The sequence below is a fragment of the Labrus bergylta genome, chromosome 12 (assembly GCF_963930695.1).
Source record: "Labrus bergylta chromosome 12, fLabBer1.1, whole genome shotgun sequence".
Lineage (NCBI taxonomy): Eukaryota > Metazoa > Chordata > Actinopteri > Labriformes > Labridae > Labrus > Labrus bergylta.
This window is the reverse complement of record NC_089206.1, coordinates 18,870,520-18,889,281: the sequence shown is the minus strand read 5'-3', so window position 1 is coordinate 18,889,281 and position 18,762 is coordinate 18,870,520. Positions and strand designations below refer to the sequence as shown.

At 38.8% G+C, this 18,762-nt stretch overlaps 2 protein-coding genes across 3 annotated transcripts in view; both read left to right on the top strand.

The window, feature by feature from the left end:
* The window catches only part of cntn3a.2 (contactin 3a, tandem duplicate 2), a 43,347-nt gene extending 37,751 nt beyond the window's left edge, over nucleotides 1-5,596 (top strand). For both annotated transcript variants that reach the window (XM_065961480.1, XM_065961479.1), the window contains exon 23: nucleotides 1,319-5,596. In XM_065961480.1, coding sequence (XP_065817552.1) covers nucleotides 1,319-1,416 — 98 coding nt within the window. In that variant the 3' untranslated portion in view covers nucleotides 1,417-5,596. The remainder of the gene's footprint in view (nucleotides 1-1,318) is intronic.
* A 1,336-nt stretch (nucleotides 5,597-6,932) lies between these two features.
* exosc10 (exosome component 10) lies at nucleotides 6,933-18,648 on the top strand. The gene is made up of 25 exons (XM_020632315.3): nucleotides 6,933-7,101; nucleotides 7,786-7,922; nucleotides 8,145-8,268; nucleotides 8,360-8,464; nucleotides 8,595-8,754; nucleotides 8,887-8,995; nucleotides 9,084-9,159; nucleotides 9,549-9,659; nucleotides 9,808-9,951; nucleotides 10,928-11,118; nucleotides 11,284-11,440; nucleotides 11,539-11,687; nucleotides 11,861-11,911; nucleotides 12,012-12,123; nucleotides 12,425-12,472; nucleotides 12,581-12,656; nucleotides 13,509-13,618; nucleotides 13,702-13,794; nucleotides 13,876-13,944; nucleotides 14,056-14,161; nucleotides 14,245-14,318; nucleotides 16,497-16,677; nucleotides 16,786-16,850; nucleotides 16,934-17,010; nucleotides 17,090-18,648. Exons 1-25 carry the CDS (start codon nucleotides 6,976-6,978, stop codon nucleotides 17,118-17,120), a joined length of 2,682 nt encoding a protein of 893 aa, XP_020487971.1. The 5' UTR covers nucleotides 6,933-6,975; the 3' UTR covers nucleotides 17,121-18,648.
* Nucleotides 18,649-18,762: the final 114 nt, after the last annotated feature.

Genomic DNA, 18,762 nt, shown 5'->3' with positions numbered 1-18,762 from the left:
TTTTTTTTAGAGATAGCGTTAAGAAAAGATTTGGGCAAAACACATTAGCAGGCACAACATAGTGCTGTGTTTATAGAAGCTACTAGCTGCAAAACATTAAAGGTGGTGCAGTTTTGTTCCCCTCATCAATTATAAATATAAATGTATTTTCCAGGAAAGGGTTTATAATTGGATATTGTCAAACAGGAAAATATGAAGTGATCTATAAGAGCTATTTTTACTCTCTTAAATCATACATGAGAAACTTGTTCATCCGGCTTCTTGCCCCTTCACAACTGGCTCCCTTCATACCTCTTTCACTGACGGTTGCAGATATAAGGAGTTTATGTTGGAAATTTGAGTAACTTTTATTGTTTTTTAACAGGAAAAGCTTGTTAAGATTGGAACTCTCTTTTTTAAGAGTGTCTTAGTCAAGACTGGCAGCAGCAAAGTTGACACATTTTCCAACAAACACAGATCAGCCATTCATACAAACAGAATTCAAGATGGGCAGGGGCGCTGGTAGCCTAGTGTTTAGAGTGTGTGCCACATGTATGGAAGTTATAGTTCTCAAAGCGGGTGGCCCTGGTTCAAATCCAATCTGTGGCGCCTTTCAAGCAAGTCATTCCCCACTCTCTCTCTCTCTCTCTCTTGCTCTCTCTCTCTCTCTCTCTCTCTCTATCTCTCTCAATTTTTGACTCTATCTACATTCCTGTCTCTAAATAAAGCTGTAAAATGCCCCAAAATAAACCCTCAGAAATAATTATTCAGGATGCATAACTACAACACAACAAAAGGCATGATATACCAGGTGAAAACCAGAAAATGTGTGTTGACATCAAAAACACATCACAATATCTACAGCCATATGTGCCTCACTGCTAGCCATTTAAAATGATGTCAAAGCATCCAGTGAGACCAGTTCATTAAGTTATTACAGGTCTTTTTGTCATTCGTTCCTCGAAAAAGGAGCAGCAGTAACTATAGGTCTATTTGTTTGATGTTGGTTTAGAGATACGAAAGACCTGAAATAGACTTATAATTGAGAACATGTCAGGGTTTTAGTCTACTTGTGAAAAACGCAGACCATCCAACATGTGCATAGAAGGGAAAGAAATGACAAGAGATGCAGGAACATTCTCTTGTGGGCGTAAAAGAATGGCAGGAATTGATTTAAAATAAAAACCCAGTTTAATATCTATTCTAAGACTCATTATGTTTGTCTTAATGTCATTCTGAATTTTGACAACTTGTTTTCAGTGTTAAAATGCAGAAAACTGCTGCCATGAGTCTGCTCCTCCAAACAGGTTTAAGGTTGACGTGGTATTTCTTGTTCCAGGTATGAGTGCCCGTGGATCAAGAGCCTGGAGCGTGGACATCTGCCCCCTCTCCATTTTCCTTGCCGTCGCAATATCAGCATTCAGGTCAACGTCGTGACACAATGAGAAACTGTTTTTCAACCTTCCTATTGGTATTTTTTCTTGAATTGGTGAAAGTTGCTGATTTTTTTTCTTTCCAGTTTTTTTTTTGGAGGCGATAATATAGTATTTGAAGGTGTAAGTTTGCGGGTATGAGGCAGCACAAGTGTGGAGCGTGCTGTCAGACCTTATTATTAACGGTAAACGCTTGAGCTTTTTTTTTTTTTTTTTTTTTTTTTTTAATAGGTCTGTTTTGACATATCTGCCGGTTGGGAACGATGCTCCATTTCAGCCCTTTTTTTTTCGAATGATACAGATGCCTTACTTCCATTCATGTGCCAAAGTAGTTTCAGCCTTCTTGTTGTAATTGCAAATAGCTACATGCTTTCTTCATCATTTTATTCCTCACAGTTTCTTATCAGTGAATGTCTCAGAGAATCTTGCAGAGGGTGAAGTTAAGAAGTTGTATTTTGGAATATTTCTCCTTTTTTTCCTCTCCACGTCTGATTTGGCGAGTCGGAAAACATGTTCATTCACCCGTGCCTGTGCCTTTGAAGATGCTTGTAACGCCATCACTTATAGACACTAGTCCATGATACTTGGTGTTTCGAAAAATACTGCAGCCAACTTTCTTCTTTATGTGTTTCTTTAATAGTTGGTTGTGTCCAAGTAGAGACTCGTAAAAAAAAAAAGAAAAAAAAAAGCTCACAGTGCCAGTGTTTGCCACTTTTATCTTTTGATAGTGGAGAGCTGAATGTACCATGAGGGCTCCTACAGCTTTTTAGGCCTCAGACTGGTTATTGTGATAGGCTGTTGATTGATAGATCTGACTTTACACTGCATTCACACTGCTGGCATCTGTCTGCACACAGCAGTAGTGGGAGAGTAATACAACTGAGAGTATTTCTTTCAACACAATATTCTTGAACCATCAATCGACAGAAAATAATACGACAACAAATTAAGTCAATAATCAAGGGGCAAAAACATTCTCAACAAGGTGGATGTTTTGCATGTTATTGTCACTAATCATTTTGCCTCCAAAGAATCCCATTCATACATCTTACCACTGCCACATCCCCACAGACTAACGATATCAGTTATTCAGTTTCCTATGTTACTTGTTTGATCTCACCTTTCCTATGGCATGAAATATAAAGTACAGTTTGATAATAAGATCGCAAACCACTTTCATATCTGTGCATTCATCCTGGAGCAGGTATCAGTAGTCGGTGCTTTGCATTAAAAGACCGGAAGCAGGTAATCTAGCTAGTCTGACTCTGTCTAGAAGTTCACAAATGGATCAGCAGTCATCTTTAAAATCAATATTCAATGCTCGTATCTTGTTTCTTTGATCTGTAAGTCGCCATTATACTTCATCAGAAGTGTGTGTTGGGTGGTCAAACTGCTTCGGTTTAAATATTTTTGTAACTTTCCTAAAAAAGACAATCAGACCATCACAGCCAGTTTAAGCCATGATTGTTGGACAGGTGTGTTGATGTGAGAGAGTTAACAGGGATATAACCACCTCCTTATGCTCACTCATGTATTTCTTACATAAGCATAGTTTAATAATACCTTTCATTGATAACCCTCTGTTGTGGCTTCTGGAATCGTCTAAAAATCTCACCGTCCAATATCATCTTAGTCTACAAACTGCTTATTTTTACCTTAACCTGGTCCTAAGTCTTCTCGGTTGATGCACAGACATGAGACAAGTCAGATCCTAGTGTAAAATAAAGTGGATAAAAGCAGTTTAATCTTTGATTTCAGTCATTTTTAGCCATTGGAAACGATAGTCTGACAACATAAAATGGGCTCATTTACTAGCTGAAGTCTGAGCTTTCAACCTCATCAGCATCAGTAAATTGAGTTTGTAATGGATAACAATGTTTCATGCTTTACTCTCAACAACTCCAACACAACTGTGTGTGCAAACATCATAACCTGATGGAAAATGGAAAGATAATCAGAATCAGAATGTTAAATTCAGATTGAGTTGAGATTTCTTTTGGCCAAGCAATTTATTTAAGTGTGTGCATATTTTTTATAATAGCAAATAAAGAGGAGTGTGACGAATGTCATGTTATCTGTCCAATTACCAAACAACAACATGCCATCCAATAAGAATCAAGAATTCTCTTTGACATAGTATATTATCTTTTGTTTGTTTTTAGCAGTTGTTGGTTAGATTGAAAAAAGACACTCTAATAGAAAAAATCGATATTTTCTCCATTTGAATTGCTAGATCGACTTGTAATGATTATTGGCAGTTTCAGTCTACATCCATCTGAGCAACACCCTAGTTAATGTGCATCATCAGCCATTGCAGTCGAGACAAGAGGCTTAAAGCGCTGCCAATTGTGCCAGCCGGATAATTGAAATTTAGCCACCAGCTTAGACATTATTTGGCAAAATGTTGGGTCAGCTGTGTTTTAATACTTTGTGAATCTGTCCTTTCTTGTCAGTTGTATTGGCTTTTCTTATGTGCTATGTGTTGTCATTGTTTATTTATGTATTTCAGTGAAACCCCACTGCTCAGGTATTCAGACCTGCTTCACTCTACTGTTCGATAGCCCTACAGAGGTCAGAGCAGATAGACCACAAATCTGTCGGTGCACGCCCTAAGGGTCTATTTAACCGTCTGACTTGACGAATAGAAAGCCTGAAATGTGCCATGATTAAGCAGACATTAAAATATCTTAGTAAATTAGAGGTAGCCTGAGGGGCTTCTATGGGAAAGGGCATAGGAGTAATGGTACTAATGACGCCCACCCAAGATTAATACATCAGGATTTAGGAAAGACTAAATCAGGACAATGTCATCGAGATGAAACCAGGCAGATTTAAGGATGTGTGTGTGTGCACACGTGTGGTGTGTCATAGAAAACTGTCTTCAACAGGATGATTCTGCTATTTAGGGGGAAAAAAGCTTAAATGCATTTTTTGTAATTGAACATGTTGAGGGCTTTGAGTTTCTAACCATGCTCAGACATTGAAAGGAGTTACACAAGGTTAATATTGGCGGTAGATAAAATAAGTTTAGGTTAAAATGCTGTTTTTCTATGAAATTATCAGATTGCAAGTGCAAAGGAAACAGAGGACAAACGCTCCAGAATCCAAGGCCAGGTCAGGTGCACTTTGCAGAGTACAGTTTGCATCCGATAAAAGGTTGTCCTCCACGAAATGTTAATAACTGTCTGAAAGCAGTCTTTGAATCTTGTTTTTGTGGCTTTACTTGTGGTTAATCTGTACTCATTCTTTCATCACAGAATGTCATTGTTAAGCTAACAAATGTTTACACGGGAAACGCATCTTTCTGGCTGATTTATCTATTTCATGAACGGAAAAAAGACTACATTACAACAGGCTTTTTGTGTCTTTGGTACATAGAAGCATTGCCAACCTCTTTGTTTTGTAATGTATCAGTACTGTGGAGAATTTGAATTGATTTTTTCTTCTTTTTTTAATGTTTGATATGAATCCTGATTGTTTATTTTAATTTTTCTCTGCTGCACAAAGGTCAAGTGTTGCTTTAAAATAATGCTCAAGAGCCAGTATTGGCCAATCAAAAAGCCAGTACAGTGAGATCTATCATGCCTTCATACAGTATTCTGTACATACTGTGTGTATTTTGTTGTGATTTGAAGCAACACCTGCGACTGGGAGACCGAACTGTGGTGTCCTACTTCCCAATTGTAATTCTCAGTCAAACCCAGAATCTGAAAAATACATGAGCAGAGAGCAACATTTCTTAGCAGCTGCTATCACACACAGCCTTTTGGTGCAGTGACACAAACACTACCTGTTACAAGGTAGTCAGCCAATGCACAGTAGATTATACAAGTGCTACTATCTACTAGTACTCTTTGTCTTTTTTACCAATTCAACTTTACAATTTTCTTGCTACTTTCAAGCTAAGAAAAGGCAGAATCGATCAGAAATTAATACAAAAATTTAAAGATTCTATTACGATTGATAAAGAAATACAATTGGGCTCTGGGTGACAACGCTTGGCCTTTCTGTTGTGACTCCTCAGTATTTTGATGTCCGGGTGATCTCTGTGAGATCGTGGCAGTAATGTTTTCACATTGAAAAGTCATCAGCTGATCTTGAAATGCTGAAGCTGTGCATGTATGATATTGTTTGGTGCATTTGTGTTTTCTAAATGAGGGACTTAATAAAAACAATTCACTGAGGATGTAATCTCCTTTGGATTTTTTTGAATTATGTGTGCCACTGTGTCATTTTCAGCATCAGCAGTTTTAGTGTCTTTTACCGCAGAAAGAATTTGAGTGGCGCCTCGGGGCACCATCAAAGCTATAAAATGCATAACATTATGAAATTGCATAAATGAGAGCAAAATGAGGCATAAATGTCCTATCTAGTGGATGAAGAACACATTCGCAGAGGGTTTTTGCTGCATGAACTAATTGGTTTATTAGGCTATATAATAAGTAGGCTATCATTACAAAGATTTAAGCAGTTTGCTTTAAAAAAAAAAAAAGAAAACTTAACGCAAATGTTCCAAAACAAGCATAAAGGAAATTTGCACTGTACCTGTATTTCTTTGGATTATTATTAGAGCATGCATCTGCCGAAGTTCAGATACCCTCCTCTAAAACAACGGAATGACATGGAAAGCTACAGTGAAATATTGATTGAGGCAGTGTTGCAGAGATGCTTTTAAGATAATAAGAGGGAGAGGACCCTGTGAAGAGATCAATAGGAAGGAGAAGTGAAGAAAAGAGAGGTTTCTCCCTACACACCACAGATCATCCATAATGAGCTGCTGTGTCAATACTTCAGCAATGGCTCTTCACATGCTTCTGACCACGGAATCACCACACCAGGATACTGTAACTTCTTTTAACACCACACTCTAAATGAAGGGTATTTATGTATAAAAAAACATCTCTATTACTGATAACTGCTCAATTCTGTGGATAAAGATGATTCCTACAGAGATATAGCCTCCGACATGATTGGTGTATATCACCTCTGAACATTTCTCCGCAACACAAGTGCAGATGCTGTAGCTTAAATGATGCAGGTTGCAAATGTCAATACTGACCCCTCCTGGTATCAGCAAACTGTTGCAACCCCCTGGTCAGGTTGCATGGGTGAGCCAACCAATGGTTATAAGGTGGTGTCTGCAGTGACACTGCATTGAATGGGCACATTGATATTCACAGCCATGTTTTTGGAAAACTTGCAACATTCTTGACATATCTGGGTATCAATCGACATCTGATTTCACACCCAAAAAAAAACCCCTCAGAATTAAACAAAGACAATATTAAATGTCTCAGGTTTCTAGAATTGAAGTTGACATTTTGGGAATTAGCTATGATGTGCATTTTGGTATTTTAAACCTGCAGTAATATTTTAATAAAATCTCAACATGGTGAAAATGTATTCCGCCCTGCTCCCCTGATACGACCTGTTTCCTCCTCACCGTTGGGTGGCGCTGTCGTGCTCTCAGCTTCTATCGCAGCAAAAGAAAACATTGAGGAGAGAGAGAGAGAGGACGGTGGGGGGAGGTGTCGCTTCCTGCGTCTCACATGTACACAACCAGATGATGGCTGCTGTAAAGAAAAGTGATTCCACTATCAGTAGCCTTAAAGATACAAATGCAGACACCAACGACGAGGAGAACAACGAGCTGTGTCCCGGCTTCAAAGACGTAGACGCCTTTGTTAAAGTGAGTGAACTAACCTGAAAGTGGACGCAGTTTTTTTGTAGTTCATGCTAGCAGTCACTTGGACAACGTGGACGTGCGTGTTTATTACAATCCCAGACACAATTTCAATTTGGTATTCGACAGAAAACATGCGAATATATCTGTTTCTTACGGACTCGCTTCTTGTTTGTCACAGTAATTGGTAAGGTTGTGGTCAGCGACACTAAACTTGAGCTTCTGTGGAGCACTTATTTGACTTGAGCGCATGTCACGGTTAGATGTGTGTGTCGGTAGTTCATGAAGGGTCGTAAGAGAGGAAGATAAGAAGGTACATATCGAAATATTGTATATTATGTCAGTGATATTTAAAATTGCTCCTTGCTCCCAATCTATGCTAGTTAGCTTGCAAATGAAGAAGAGCAAGCACACTTCTGTATTTAAAATACTCTCTTAAGATATCCAGCTAACTATATACTTATTTATTTGTTAAAGATGAATACCTATACCTAAGTTCAACTGTATAACCACAATGTATCACTTAAAACAGGGTTTTCTATTTTTAAACCTGGTGGTATTCACATTTACTTTTAAAGAGTAGTTACTGGCATTTTTTTTTAAAAATTTTTTCATTTGTTTAAATCCTAATTATTACATAAATGTGATTAAGAAGCATGACTAACACATCAGCCTGTGTCTTCTCTGCAGTATGGATTGGGTGCTGTGTTATCTGCCACTAAGGCGTCCGCCGCCTTGCCACAAGCTGGAGATGAATATGATTTCTATCGGAGCTTCCCCGGCTTCCAGGAGTTCTGTGAAAGTCAAGGGGATAAGCTTTTACTCTGGTAAGACTCACGCCTGTCTCTGCTGATGTCTCACTTCTTTTTTTTTACCTGTCACAATCTAGACAAATGTGTTTGGATGCTGAGTGCAAGGCAGGTTTGTGATATTGAAAGCAAGCCTCACAGAGCCTTATTTTAACATTTAAACAGACGATTGTGTTTGCTGAATAATCTGTCACACTGTGATACAATAAATGAATGCCTCTCCCTGTTTCTCTGTGTTAGCATGAGTCAGATAATGCAGCACCACGGCTGCAGATCCCACATGAGAGACCGGAACAAGCTGACAGGGGTGGAGGAGCGGTTTGACTTGGTTGTGGACTCAAACGATGTCATTCTAGAAAGAGCGGTATGGCCAACAGCTGTGATGATATACCAATTTATAATGAAAAGGCCTTTGCAAACCAATCAAGCTTCTTCTTTTTTTTTCCTGGTTCTAGGGGATTCTTCTTGATGAAGCTGATGGGGTGAACAGGAGCCAGCAGCCTGTCATGCCTGCAGGGTTTCAGCCTCCAAAAATCGTTGTTTCCAGCTGGAATCGCAAGGTTGGCTAATTAACCTGTCAGCTCATATACTGAAGATGCCAGTTTTATGGCCTGAGTTCAAGCTTTCTTTATTCCAAACAGTTGATAAATAGTTTAACTGGTATTTCATGCCTTTTGCTTTATTGATCAGGGTTTAGGCTCTGGCAGTCGTTCAGAGATGTTCCGACTGCTCCACGCCAAGAATGTTGCGAGGCCTCAGCTTAAATTCAAGGAAAAAATCGACAACAGCAACACACCATTTATTCCAAAAATCTTTATCAAGCCCAATGCACTGAAGCCTCTTCCTTCATGTAAGACATCCTTTTTCTACTCATGTTCTTTTTTTTTTTTTTTTTTTTTTTACAGCTGTTGTTTTCATAACCTTACTACCAAACCACCTATTGACATTTGTAAAACTTTGCTTTTTTGTTTTCCTATTGTAGATTTCACCAACAAACAAATCCGAAAGCAGAGACCTGAGGATCTTGATGTTCCAGCTGCCCTGGCTGATTTGATTCACCAGCAAAGGACTCAGGAGCACGTTGAAGACATGTAAGACTTTTCCTGTATTTATATTTAAAAGTTTGTCTTTATGTTTGTCTCATTGTCCATTTAAAACTTCTATTATTTATTCATGTAGGTTTGCACACCCATACCAATATGAGCTGAATCATCTTACAGTTCCAGAGAGCCTTCTGACTAAGCCAGAGCCCCAGGTATGTAATGGTGATTATATAAATATGACCTGCTAACTGTTGGTTGAGCCTATAGACTGTTAAAAAAAAAAAAAGAAGCCAAAACATTTAGAGCACCCATTTCTGTCTTGCTGCAGTATTGGTCTTTACCCTGCCTCCTCCATGTTAATAGATGGAACATAGTTCAGACTATAATATCAGGGTTCAGGTCATGTGATTTTTCTCCAACATGGTTTCCATCATTAAAGAAAGTTCATATCTTGCTGATTTTAAGTGTTCACTTCTCTGAGAAGGAGAATGGGGATGTGACATCATGATAGACAGCTGTGCTGGCTTCACCTCTGTGTAATAGGAAGAGTTTGAGACGCATTCAGGTCCCGACTAAATGTGTCATTCGGGATTATTTTTAGATGTACAAACCAATAGCTGATACCAAGTGCTCCTTCATCGACTCACTGGAGGATTTGGTCGCTCTGAATGAGAAGCTGTGCAAATTGTCTGAATTTGCAGTGGACCTCGAGGTAAGGGAATAGAAAAAGTTCCTCTGATTCCAATCATTTTGTATCAGAAAGGCATTGACATATTTCTGTGGAAAAATGATGTTGTTAAGACCGGTATGTTCTTGCGAATGAGCAAATGAAGTGATTTTCACTCTGTTTTCCATCTCAGCACCATTCCTACAGGAGTTTCCTCGGCCTCACTTCTCTGATGCAGATCTCCACCAGAGAGGAGGACTTCATCATCGACACCTTGGAGCTCCGCAGCGAGCTGTACGTCCTGAACGAGGCGTTCACTGACCCAGCTATCGTCAAGGTAATAGGACCACTCCTCAAAGCTTTTGTTCTCATTTCCTTTCTATTACTTTCACTGTCTAAAAGAGAGGATGAGTAAGTGTGTCTGATCAGACTTGTTTTCTCGTGGCTGTTTTTTTCTTTGCTTACCTTTGTCCAACTTTAGTTTTGTGTCGCAGTCTCCGCCATTGTCAAATTCACAAAGCAAATACACCACAGCCCATATCAATTTAACTACTTGTTACAAAACTAAGACGAAGTTCAAGTATGTCAGTTGTAAAAGCTCATTAGCAGCCGAAAATGTGGTAGTTGTGTGCATACAGGTGTTTTTCAGAACTTGACGATCCCCTTGGCTTTATAAATAAAATAAATAAAAGTAAAATAAAAGTGAGCATATTTTAAAGAAAAAACGGTCGGATTGTGTGAACACATGTTCCTCACACTGGATTGGTTTGAGTTGTAAAGCCGTGTCGTCATATCAACATATTTCACAATTAAACTGACCTCAAGGAGATCTTTATTTAATCAAGCAGATGATATTGAAGATGGCTAAAGCTTTCTAATAAACATATTACACCCAAACCTTTTTATCGCCCTCTGTTGGAATGAGTAGCTACAAGAATACAAGAACATCTTCACAAACTTTAGTAACAATAACTTGGTAAGGATCTAAAACTCTGAGCCAGACCGTCTTTGAGGTGTCTCGGAGCCCCAGAGTTTTCAAACATGTTTAATAAAGTCAGCGGTATCCTGTGCTGTGTGGGAGCCACTATGACTCACACACTGTAGGATTCCTGTGAAAATGTGTGGTGTGTGGGATTGAACCACTGAGAGATCTGTGAAAATAAGCCAAATTGAGAAATGTCACATGGTGTGTCCCCAGCTTTTCATATTTTTGGTTCCAATATTATCTGAATCCAAGCAAATTACTTTTTATAATAAGTTGGGTCTTCACTGGAGGGGCTCTCCGCTGTATGCTCTTTCTTTCCTGTATTCAGGTATTTCACGGCGCCGACTCTGACATCGAGTGGCTCCAGAGAGACTTCGGCTTGTACGTCGTCAACCTTTTTGACACGCATCAGGCCAGCAGAGCTCTGAACATGGCCAGACATTCCCTCGACCACCTGCTCAAACACTTCTGCAGTGTGGACTCAGACAAGCGCTATCAGCTGGCCGACTGGAGGATTCGGTACGGACATGATCAGGCTTCTTGGTGCTCAATCAGAAGTGAATTTGTTTGGTTCGACTGTGGGAGTTCCGCTATTGCTTGCACACATTGTTTGCAAAAGTCCTCTTTAAATATCCTGAACTCTGGGCCGTTGAATTTAAATATGTTCTTGTCCTGACTCTGTAGCCCCTTGCCAGAAGAGATGGTGCAGTACGCTCGGACAGACACCCACTATCTCCTGTACATCTATGACTCTATGCGGGCACAGCTGTTAGACTTCAACCACGGCCAGCCTGGCCTGCTGCAAAGTGTCTGGAGCAAGAGTAAGGACATCTCCCTGAAGGTGAGGTTCCCTTTCATATTTTTCAAATTTCACACCATAAGCCACTGCATTTTCCAACATTTTTCATGGTTCACCATGCGCTCCCCTCTCTCATACAGAAATATATGAAGCCCATATACACGGAGGAGTCGTATTTGGAGCTGCAGAGGAAGCAGAAAAGGTCTTTTAACACCCAGCAGCTCGCTGCCTTCAGACTGCTGTTTGCCTGGAGGGACAAGCTGGCCAGGCAGGAAGATGAAAGCACCGGGTAGGCTGTTTGGAAATGGACAGAGAAATCTGCTCTAGCTGGGTTTTTTTTCTTAATTGGTGATGAGCCAGAATTTGTAACCAATATGTTTTTGTTTCAGTATCCCAACTTTTAGAATCAGTCATACTCTTCTTGTTATCTGTCTTAACATGTTATCCTATTTGTGTGTTTAGATATGTGCTGCCTACTCATATGATGAGCAAGGTATCTGAGGAGCTGCCAAAGTAAGTGGATTAGACTTCTCACTAATTCATTTGTGTGTTCCTACTTCAGTATCCGGTATCATGGAGCCTCCATTTCACAGTTGTTTCTTTCTCCACTCAGAGAACCTCAGGGCATCATTGCCTGCTGTAACCCTGTACCCCCCCTAGTGAGGCAGCAGGTCAATGAGCTCCATTTGTTGGTGCAGCAAGCCAGAGAAATGCCTCTCCTTAAGGTGAGAAAAGACAGGTGTCATCAGATTTTAATTTGTTTTGGTCACAGATGTAATTCCAATGTTTCTGTTGTTAAGTTTAGTTTATAGTTGGTTTATTCAACAACACAACTGCTGGGCCAGAGTTGACTCTAAAGCTTATTAACATATGTTGTCTTTGTGCAGGAAGATCTAAAAAAAAAAAACCCACAACATTACAAACAATTAAAATCAATAAATAGATAAGAACAATACAACTTTACAAATAGTATATCACATAGAGGCACAGAACTCAATCATTATTTCAGTGTTTTCTTCTTTACAGGCGGAGATTGCAGCTCAAAAGAAGAAAGGACTCACACCCGTTAAAAAGGTTGGTTCAACACTTGCAATACCAGATGGATTATTTTCTTTTTTTTTGCTTCAGTAGTTTTTGAAGAAGCCTGGAGTAAAATAAATATGGTCCTCTGTAATTTTTCAGCCAGAAGTCACGTTGTTTGGTCCTCACGATACATCCAGGGTCTCTGAGAGTGACCTCCCCTCCTTTCCCACTGATGGTAAGCCTGATGCTCGTTCATGCTTCTCATCATGATTCTCAATCTATCAATGTTTGATTATATAGTGCCAATTCAAAACATATGTTATCTCAAGACACTTTACAGAAAGCAGGTAAAAGACTGTACTCTTAGTTATAAAATCTACAAAGACCCAACATTAATCAATCATGAGCACTAAACAACATTTAGCCAAGTTGCAGTGTCAGTTTACCCGAAATGACCGTGATCCAGAAAACTTACGTGACATTCAATTAAGCAGTGAGTACAGTATGTTATTCTTCTTTTTTCTAGTCCCTCCATTAAACAACTTTTATACGTGAGGGGAGGAGCCGGCTGGCCGTCCGGCGATGTAAACAAAGTGTAGCTACGGCTCGGAAAGCTTGGAAAGCATCACAGACAGTGGGACTCTGGTGTTACACCCATTGTAGACAGTCATGACTCACAGAGTTGTTTTCAGAGGATATACTTGATTTCTATTACATTTAAGTATGAAAAATCACATATTCTTCCTTTAAGAGGCAGAACCAGACTCATGTTGAACAGACATCTGCCCCATCTGTGTTGAGTTTTAATGTGAAATAGAGGGAGATGAAGGAAGAAGAATTGGGACAAACAGAGCAACAACAATGAATAAGATAACTACAGAAGATAAGATAGATTATTAGCTACAATGTCAGTAATAATGGTTAAAGTATGTGTAGTATTAGCAGTAACAACTGAGTATGTTAGTTAGAGGTTGAAGATGAGCAGCTCTAAGATTCACTGTAATATGTCTATTAATGATAATAGATGTAAGGCTGATTTTAATGGTTGTATAGTGGAGGCCTTAAGACCTGTTTTTTTTGTTTTCAGAACCACCTGTGAAACAAGGGGTGCTCTTTTCAGACGATGAGCACAGGATGGATGTTGATGTACAGAAAACAAGCGGTCTCATGGCATTGGCTAAAATCACACTGTTTGAGGTAGGGATGGAATGTTTTTTTTAATTTGCCTGTCAGTTTCTATTCGCTTATGATACCTAAGATTGTTCTTTTCTTTTTTTTAGGAGATGGAATCACACATTGATGAGGAGGCCCTCCCTGTGCCTCAAATGAAAGCCAGACGTATCATCGAGTCATTCGAAAACCCATTCAGAATGGTACGAGCTGACCACTTATGTATGAGATTACATTTTATGTAACCAGACAAATAGTATTCAACCGCTTTTCTGTGATTTCAGTATTTACCCTCCAGTGATGTGCACATCAGCAAGAACGCCAAGTTTGACCCATCCTCCAAAATTTTCGAGGTTACCAAAAACGCTCCACACAATCATGTTTTTAAAAGCTTTTTTTTGTTTTTTTTTGTCCTCTTGACCGTTTGTTTCACTATTCACATTGGAAAATTGTCAAATTTACAGATCAGTAAAAGATGGAAGCTCCAGAGTATAGAACAGCAACAGAAGGAGATGGAGGAGAAGAAGAAAGCCAAGCAAGACGCAAAAGAACGAGCCAAGAAAGTGTCAGGTAAAAATAGTCTGTCTTGACAAAACCATGTTCCACTTTTTATAGTCATGTTACTTGTTGAATTTAAATGTTGATTTGTACAGAGGAAAGAAAGAAGGCTAAACAGAGCTACCAGGAGTCTCTTCAGAACGTTGCTACAGTTCGCCAGCAAGCAGTGGTGAGTCATTTTGCCCTCTTGTTCTGCTTTTTCCCTCCCTGCTGCTTCATGTTCAGCAGCCTATCAACCTCGCTGCTGACGCACCTGTTAGGGAAAGTAAAAATCCATGAAAATCTTGAGTTTTATTCACCCGAGAGCCTGGTACTGAATATTGAAGACCGTGCTTTAATAGCTATGTTAACCCTCTGCAATGCCCCCCATTTTCTCAAGACATGGCAGATATTTCTCTTTATAAATACAGTGACTCACACACAAGTGAACCACTGCTGCCAGTCTGCAGGAGCAGCATGAAAGTGCTCTTTTTAATATTTTTATCCGTCTCGCGGTGTGTCTGGGGAAGGAGGATGCACCGCGTGGGATTGAAGCATCAGAGACATGTCCTCCTCTCATCAAACACTTCTCTTTCCTCTGAGGGAAGAATAAAAGCTTCTGTCTGCCCAAAAGCCCACTTCTTCTCACTCCATCTCTCTGGGGTATCACTTGGCACCCCTCCTGCTCCATTTCTTATGTACGCTTTTGCCTCCATATGGTGCTTCCTCACTTTTTTTTTGTAATGCTCAGTTAGACGAAAGTCTCAGTGATTCATCTATTAACTTGAAAGAGAACATGCAAAATGGTCATCGTGGTGTGACTGTCCCTGCAGGTGGCACCATTTCCCCTCTTGACTCTTTCTGTGTGAGACTTCAGCCATCAATCGGCAGTGCACACAGTAATGGTTTTCACCACAGTAATCCATTGTATGATGAAGGCTTAAGTGAAATTTGGTTTTTGAGGCGCTCCCTGCTTAAATGACGCACGTTGGCAGCGTCTGATTAGTGGCATGCATTACAGTCAGAAGTGTTGGCAGCAGCACTTGAAAGTAACACTCATCAACCTCAGCTGCCAACTGTAGCAAATATCAGCTCTGTTGGCTAGCTGTCACTTTCAGCCGGCACTTTGGCAGTCACATTTTATCGTCTTGTTTCAGTTTGAAAGACAGATTTGTGATTTTCAAAAGCTTTCACTCCACTAACATGAATTCATATCAAAAAAGATGTTGACTTTGATCAGGCTCTACCCTCATCAGGTTTTTCTATTTTGCCTGCTTCATATTTACCAAGAGGCACTAAAAAAAAAAAGTAATAATAAGTAAGTTCTAATTATGCAAGTTAGATAAATAATTCAAAAAGGTGAAATCGCAAGAAAACATGATTTTAAAGTGTGCAATGATAAAGGTTCTTCGGCACATTAAAACTGCTAATGAGAACGTGTGCATATTAAGAATCGTTCATTTCTTCTAATCAAACGAACATAAAAGGAGTATAAACTACAACAGAAGGAAATGTGTTTTGACCATTAAATGTCATTTTGAAGCCTCGTTACAATTACGAAGGTGACACCTATGTGGGAGTCACGCAGACACCGTCACTAACACCTTTACACCGGGATTCTAAAGCTATATGTGAAAGCATTTTGACTCAACACGCCTTCAGTAAACCCTGTCTCTGGTGTTAATTAATATTCAGATAATATCAGTAGATAGAGTACAATAATGAGACCCTTTAAAGAGGTATTTGATAAAACATTGGTTAAGATGTTTGATCAATACTGTCATGAAGCTGCAGCATAAACCACTCATCTGCTGGCCTGATAACTACAACCCTCTTTTTAATAACTGATAATACAATGTTGACTTGAGGAGATCATACAGTATTTTTTTAATTCAATCGAAGGGTCTGTATGTAGGTGAGTGAGGCAAAAAGAAACATTTCTTCTTCAATCCATACCGCTTATCTCATTTTGGGTCACAGGGGGCTGACGCTGATCCCAGCTGTCCAGATCGCCTGCCAATAACGGGGCTTTAAAGGCAGCGAACAAAAAAAATACTTTTTCATGAATTAATGTTAATATCTCTATAATTCTCTTCAGTCCTTTTCTTTTATGCAATTTAATGGTGCACCATATGTATGGTTAAGGAACTAAAGTATGAACCATATCTGTATGCTCATTTGTAAAACAAAACTGCACACACATACCGGTACTTATTATCCCCATTGATTCCGACACCATTTGTTATTATTGCTGGATCAGAATCAGAAATACTTTCTTGACCCCAGAGGGAAATTCGGTATCATTAACAAAGTTCAAGCAAATGTATTCATGTGTTGCACAGAAATAAATGTCACTGACTTTCTTTAGGAATCTGCAAAAGGAGTGGGACAGAAAAGAGAGAGAGTTGATGGTGAGGTTGGAGAGTTAACTCCCAAACCGAGTAAGAAGCTGATGAAATCTGCCGAGAAGCCCCAGAAAACAGAATCACCTCCCGAAGACAGCTTCAAGCCCTTCGACTACAGTCAGTCAGACCTCAAAGTCTTTGCTGGTATGCATATACAATTTCTTTCCTCATCTTCCTTTGCAGATCATTCATTTATAATCCTATGTGTGTTCACATTTAAAATCAATATTTGCATATTGTTTGTTTGTACAGGTAACAAAGCAAAGGACAACACACAGTTTGATCCAAACCGGCAATCCCAAGATTTTAAGAAAAAGGTATTAAAGAGTTGATTCATTTGACAGTCAAACACAAATATATTTCATGTGTGCTTGGTTAAAATCAATCTTTTATCAAACAGAAAATCAACAAGGGACAAAAGTCCAATTTTGCAGCTGGAAACAGGAGTATGTCATACATGGCTGGAAAATCTGACAGGTAAGCATATTTAGTAAAGAATAAAAAATGTGTTTGCCTCTTCAAAGTCAAACAAATTCTTTGTTTTTCTTTCTTACAGAGGATTCCGGCATAACTGGCCCAAAAGATAAACTCTTTGATCCCCTTTTCCTTTCTTGTTTTACTTTTTTTTCATCCTACAGAAACAGTATTCTCCTTCTTCATTTTCAATTGAAATGAGTTATTTCAAGATTTAATGGTTTTTCTTTTTTTTTTTTATCTGTGGGACCATTTGCCTGTAAATATATGGACACACTGGCCTCTTCATTAAAGATGATTTTAGAGGAAAAGGCTCTTGCCAATTTTGTTTGAATCAAACCAAAAAGGGTTTTAATGAGTGATGGTCGCTTTACATAGAAACCTCTGCCATCAGTGTGTGAATGGGTGTGAATGTGTAGGTGTGACCTGTGGTGTAAAAGCTCTTTGAGTAGTCAGAAGACTAGAAAATAATTATACAAGCTCAAGTCCATTTACCATTTATCACCACTGATCTTCAGGTCATATCTTAAACACACTGAGTAATAAGTAGGGATAACAAATGTGGAGTGCTAACTTTCAAACTTCTAAATATCACCATGTACAGATGTCAGAATGTCTTGAGATGTTTTCAGGTTTGTCAAAGAGTGAGTTTGTATTTACTACTAAAATTTCAAAAAATTGCAAAGATTCTCTTTGAGATATGTGAAGTACGATGAATATGTGCTATAAAGTGAAAATATTCTCAGAAGTGAATGAACACTGTTCACACAGAACAAGTGTGTGTGTGGATATAAGACTATTACATACATGCAAATGTGATTGCCAAATGTCACATTCCAAAAGCATGCATATTTATTGGCTAAATTCTCACTTCATGTTTGACTTCATAGTTTGATGTCATGCTACCATGTACTTTTATACTTAACATTTGTGAAATGTTAAGTATATTTGTGAAACTTTTTAAATTTTTTCTATAATATATCATGCTTTAGAGTTAATGTTTATAAAAATTAAACTACAATAGGCTGAACTTTAGTTGAATTGTTTCTCTCCAGAAATAGAATGACTTGTTATACAGCTTACTAATAGAGGGCTTAACTGCCTTGTTCTCGTTGAAATGGGTTCTTAACTCCTATTTTTCATGCACAGCAGCATTAGAGAACCATGTCTGTTAGAGATAGAGTCATCATGTGCATCTTAAATTGATGTGTACTGCAGACATCCACCAGTGTTATAACTGTCTGCTCTATGAAAGGTTGATGAACCATCTATTTATTTAATGTTGTAGAGAATGGCAGGGAGATGTTCCCTTTAAAGTACTTGTTGTTTTACCCTGAAGAGTTTGACTAGTTTAATTACATCTTTGCTTACATTGTCCCCCTCTAGAACGGTTTCTGTTAGCATTGAGCCCAGCCTTGTGTAAACAGACAAACAAAAAAAGAACAAACATTCACATTTTAAGCCAAACTTTTCTCCTTAACGCGATGTATGTATACAGTATAATGGGGTGTTATAACCAAAAATGATTTATCCATAGTGAGAGAGTATTTAGAGTTTGTTAAAACTCAATTAATGTGTATTAAATAGCACAAATCACTATTCAGCTGATACTGGTTGCTGTAATAAACCATCTTAACAGTTGTTATTTGTTAATTATTTCCCAACACAGTAGACCAGGGCACTCCAGTTTGGATTTAATGTTGTCGCTTATGTGTTTTGATATTGATGGGGATAACAGCCAGATAACTATTTTCA

Bases quoted from the DNA above. Each gene is read 5' to 3' on its own strand.
- exosc10 (XM_020632315.3), top strand. From the start codon at position 6,976: ATGATGGCTGCTGTAAAGAAAAGTGATTCCACTATCAGTAGCCTTAAA. The intron at 8,996-9,083 runs GTAAGACTTTTC...TTATTCATGTAG, and splicing joins CAGGAGCACGTTGAAGACAT to GTTTGCACACCCATACCAAT. The intron at 14,162-14,244 runs GTAAAAATAGTC...TGATTTGTACAG, and splicing joins ACGAGCCAAGAAAGTGTCAG to AGGAAAGAAAGAAGGCTAAA.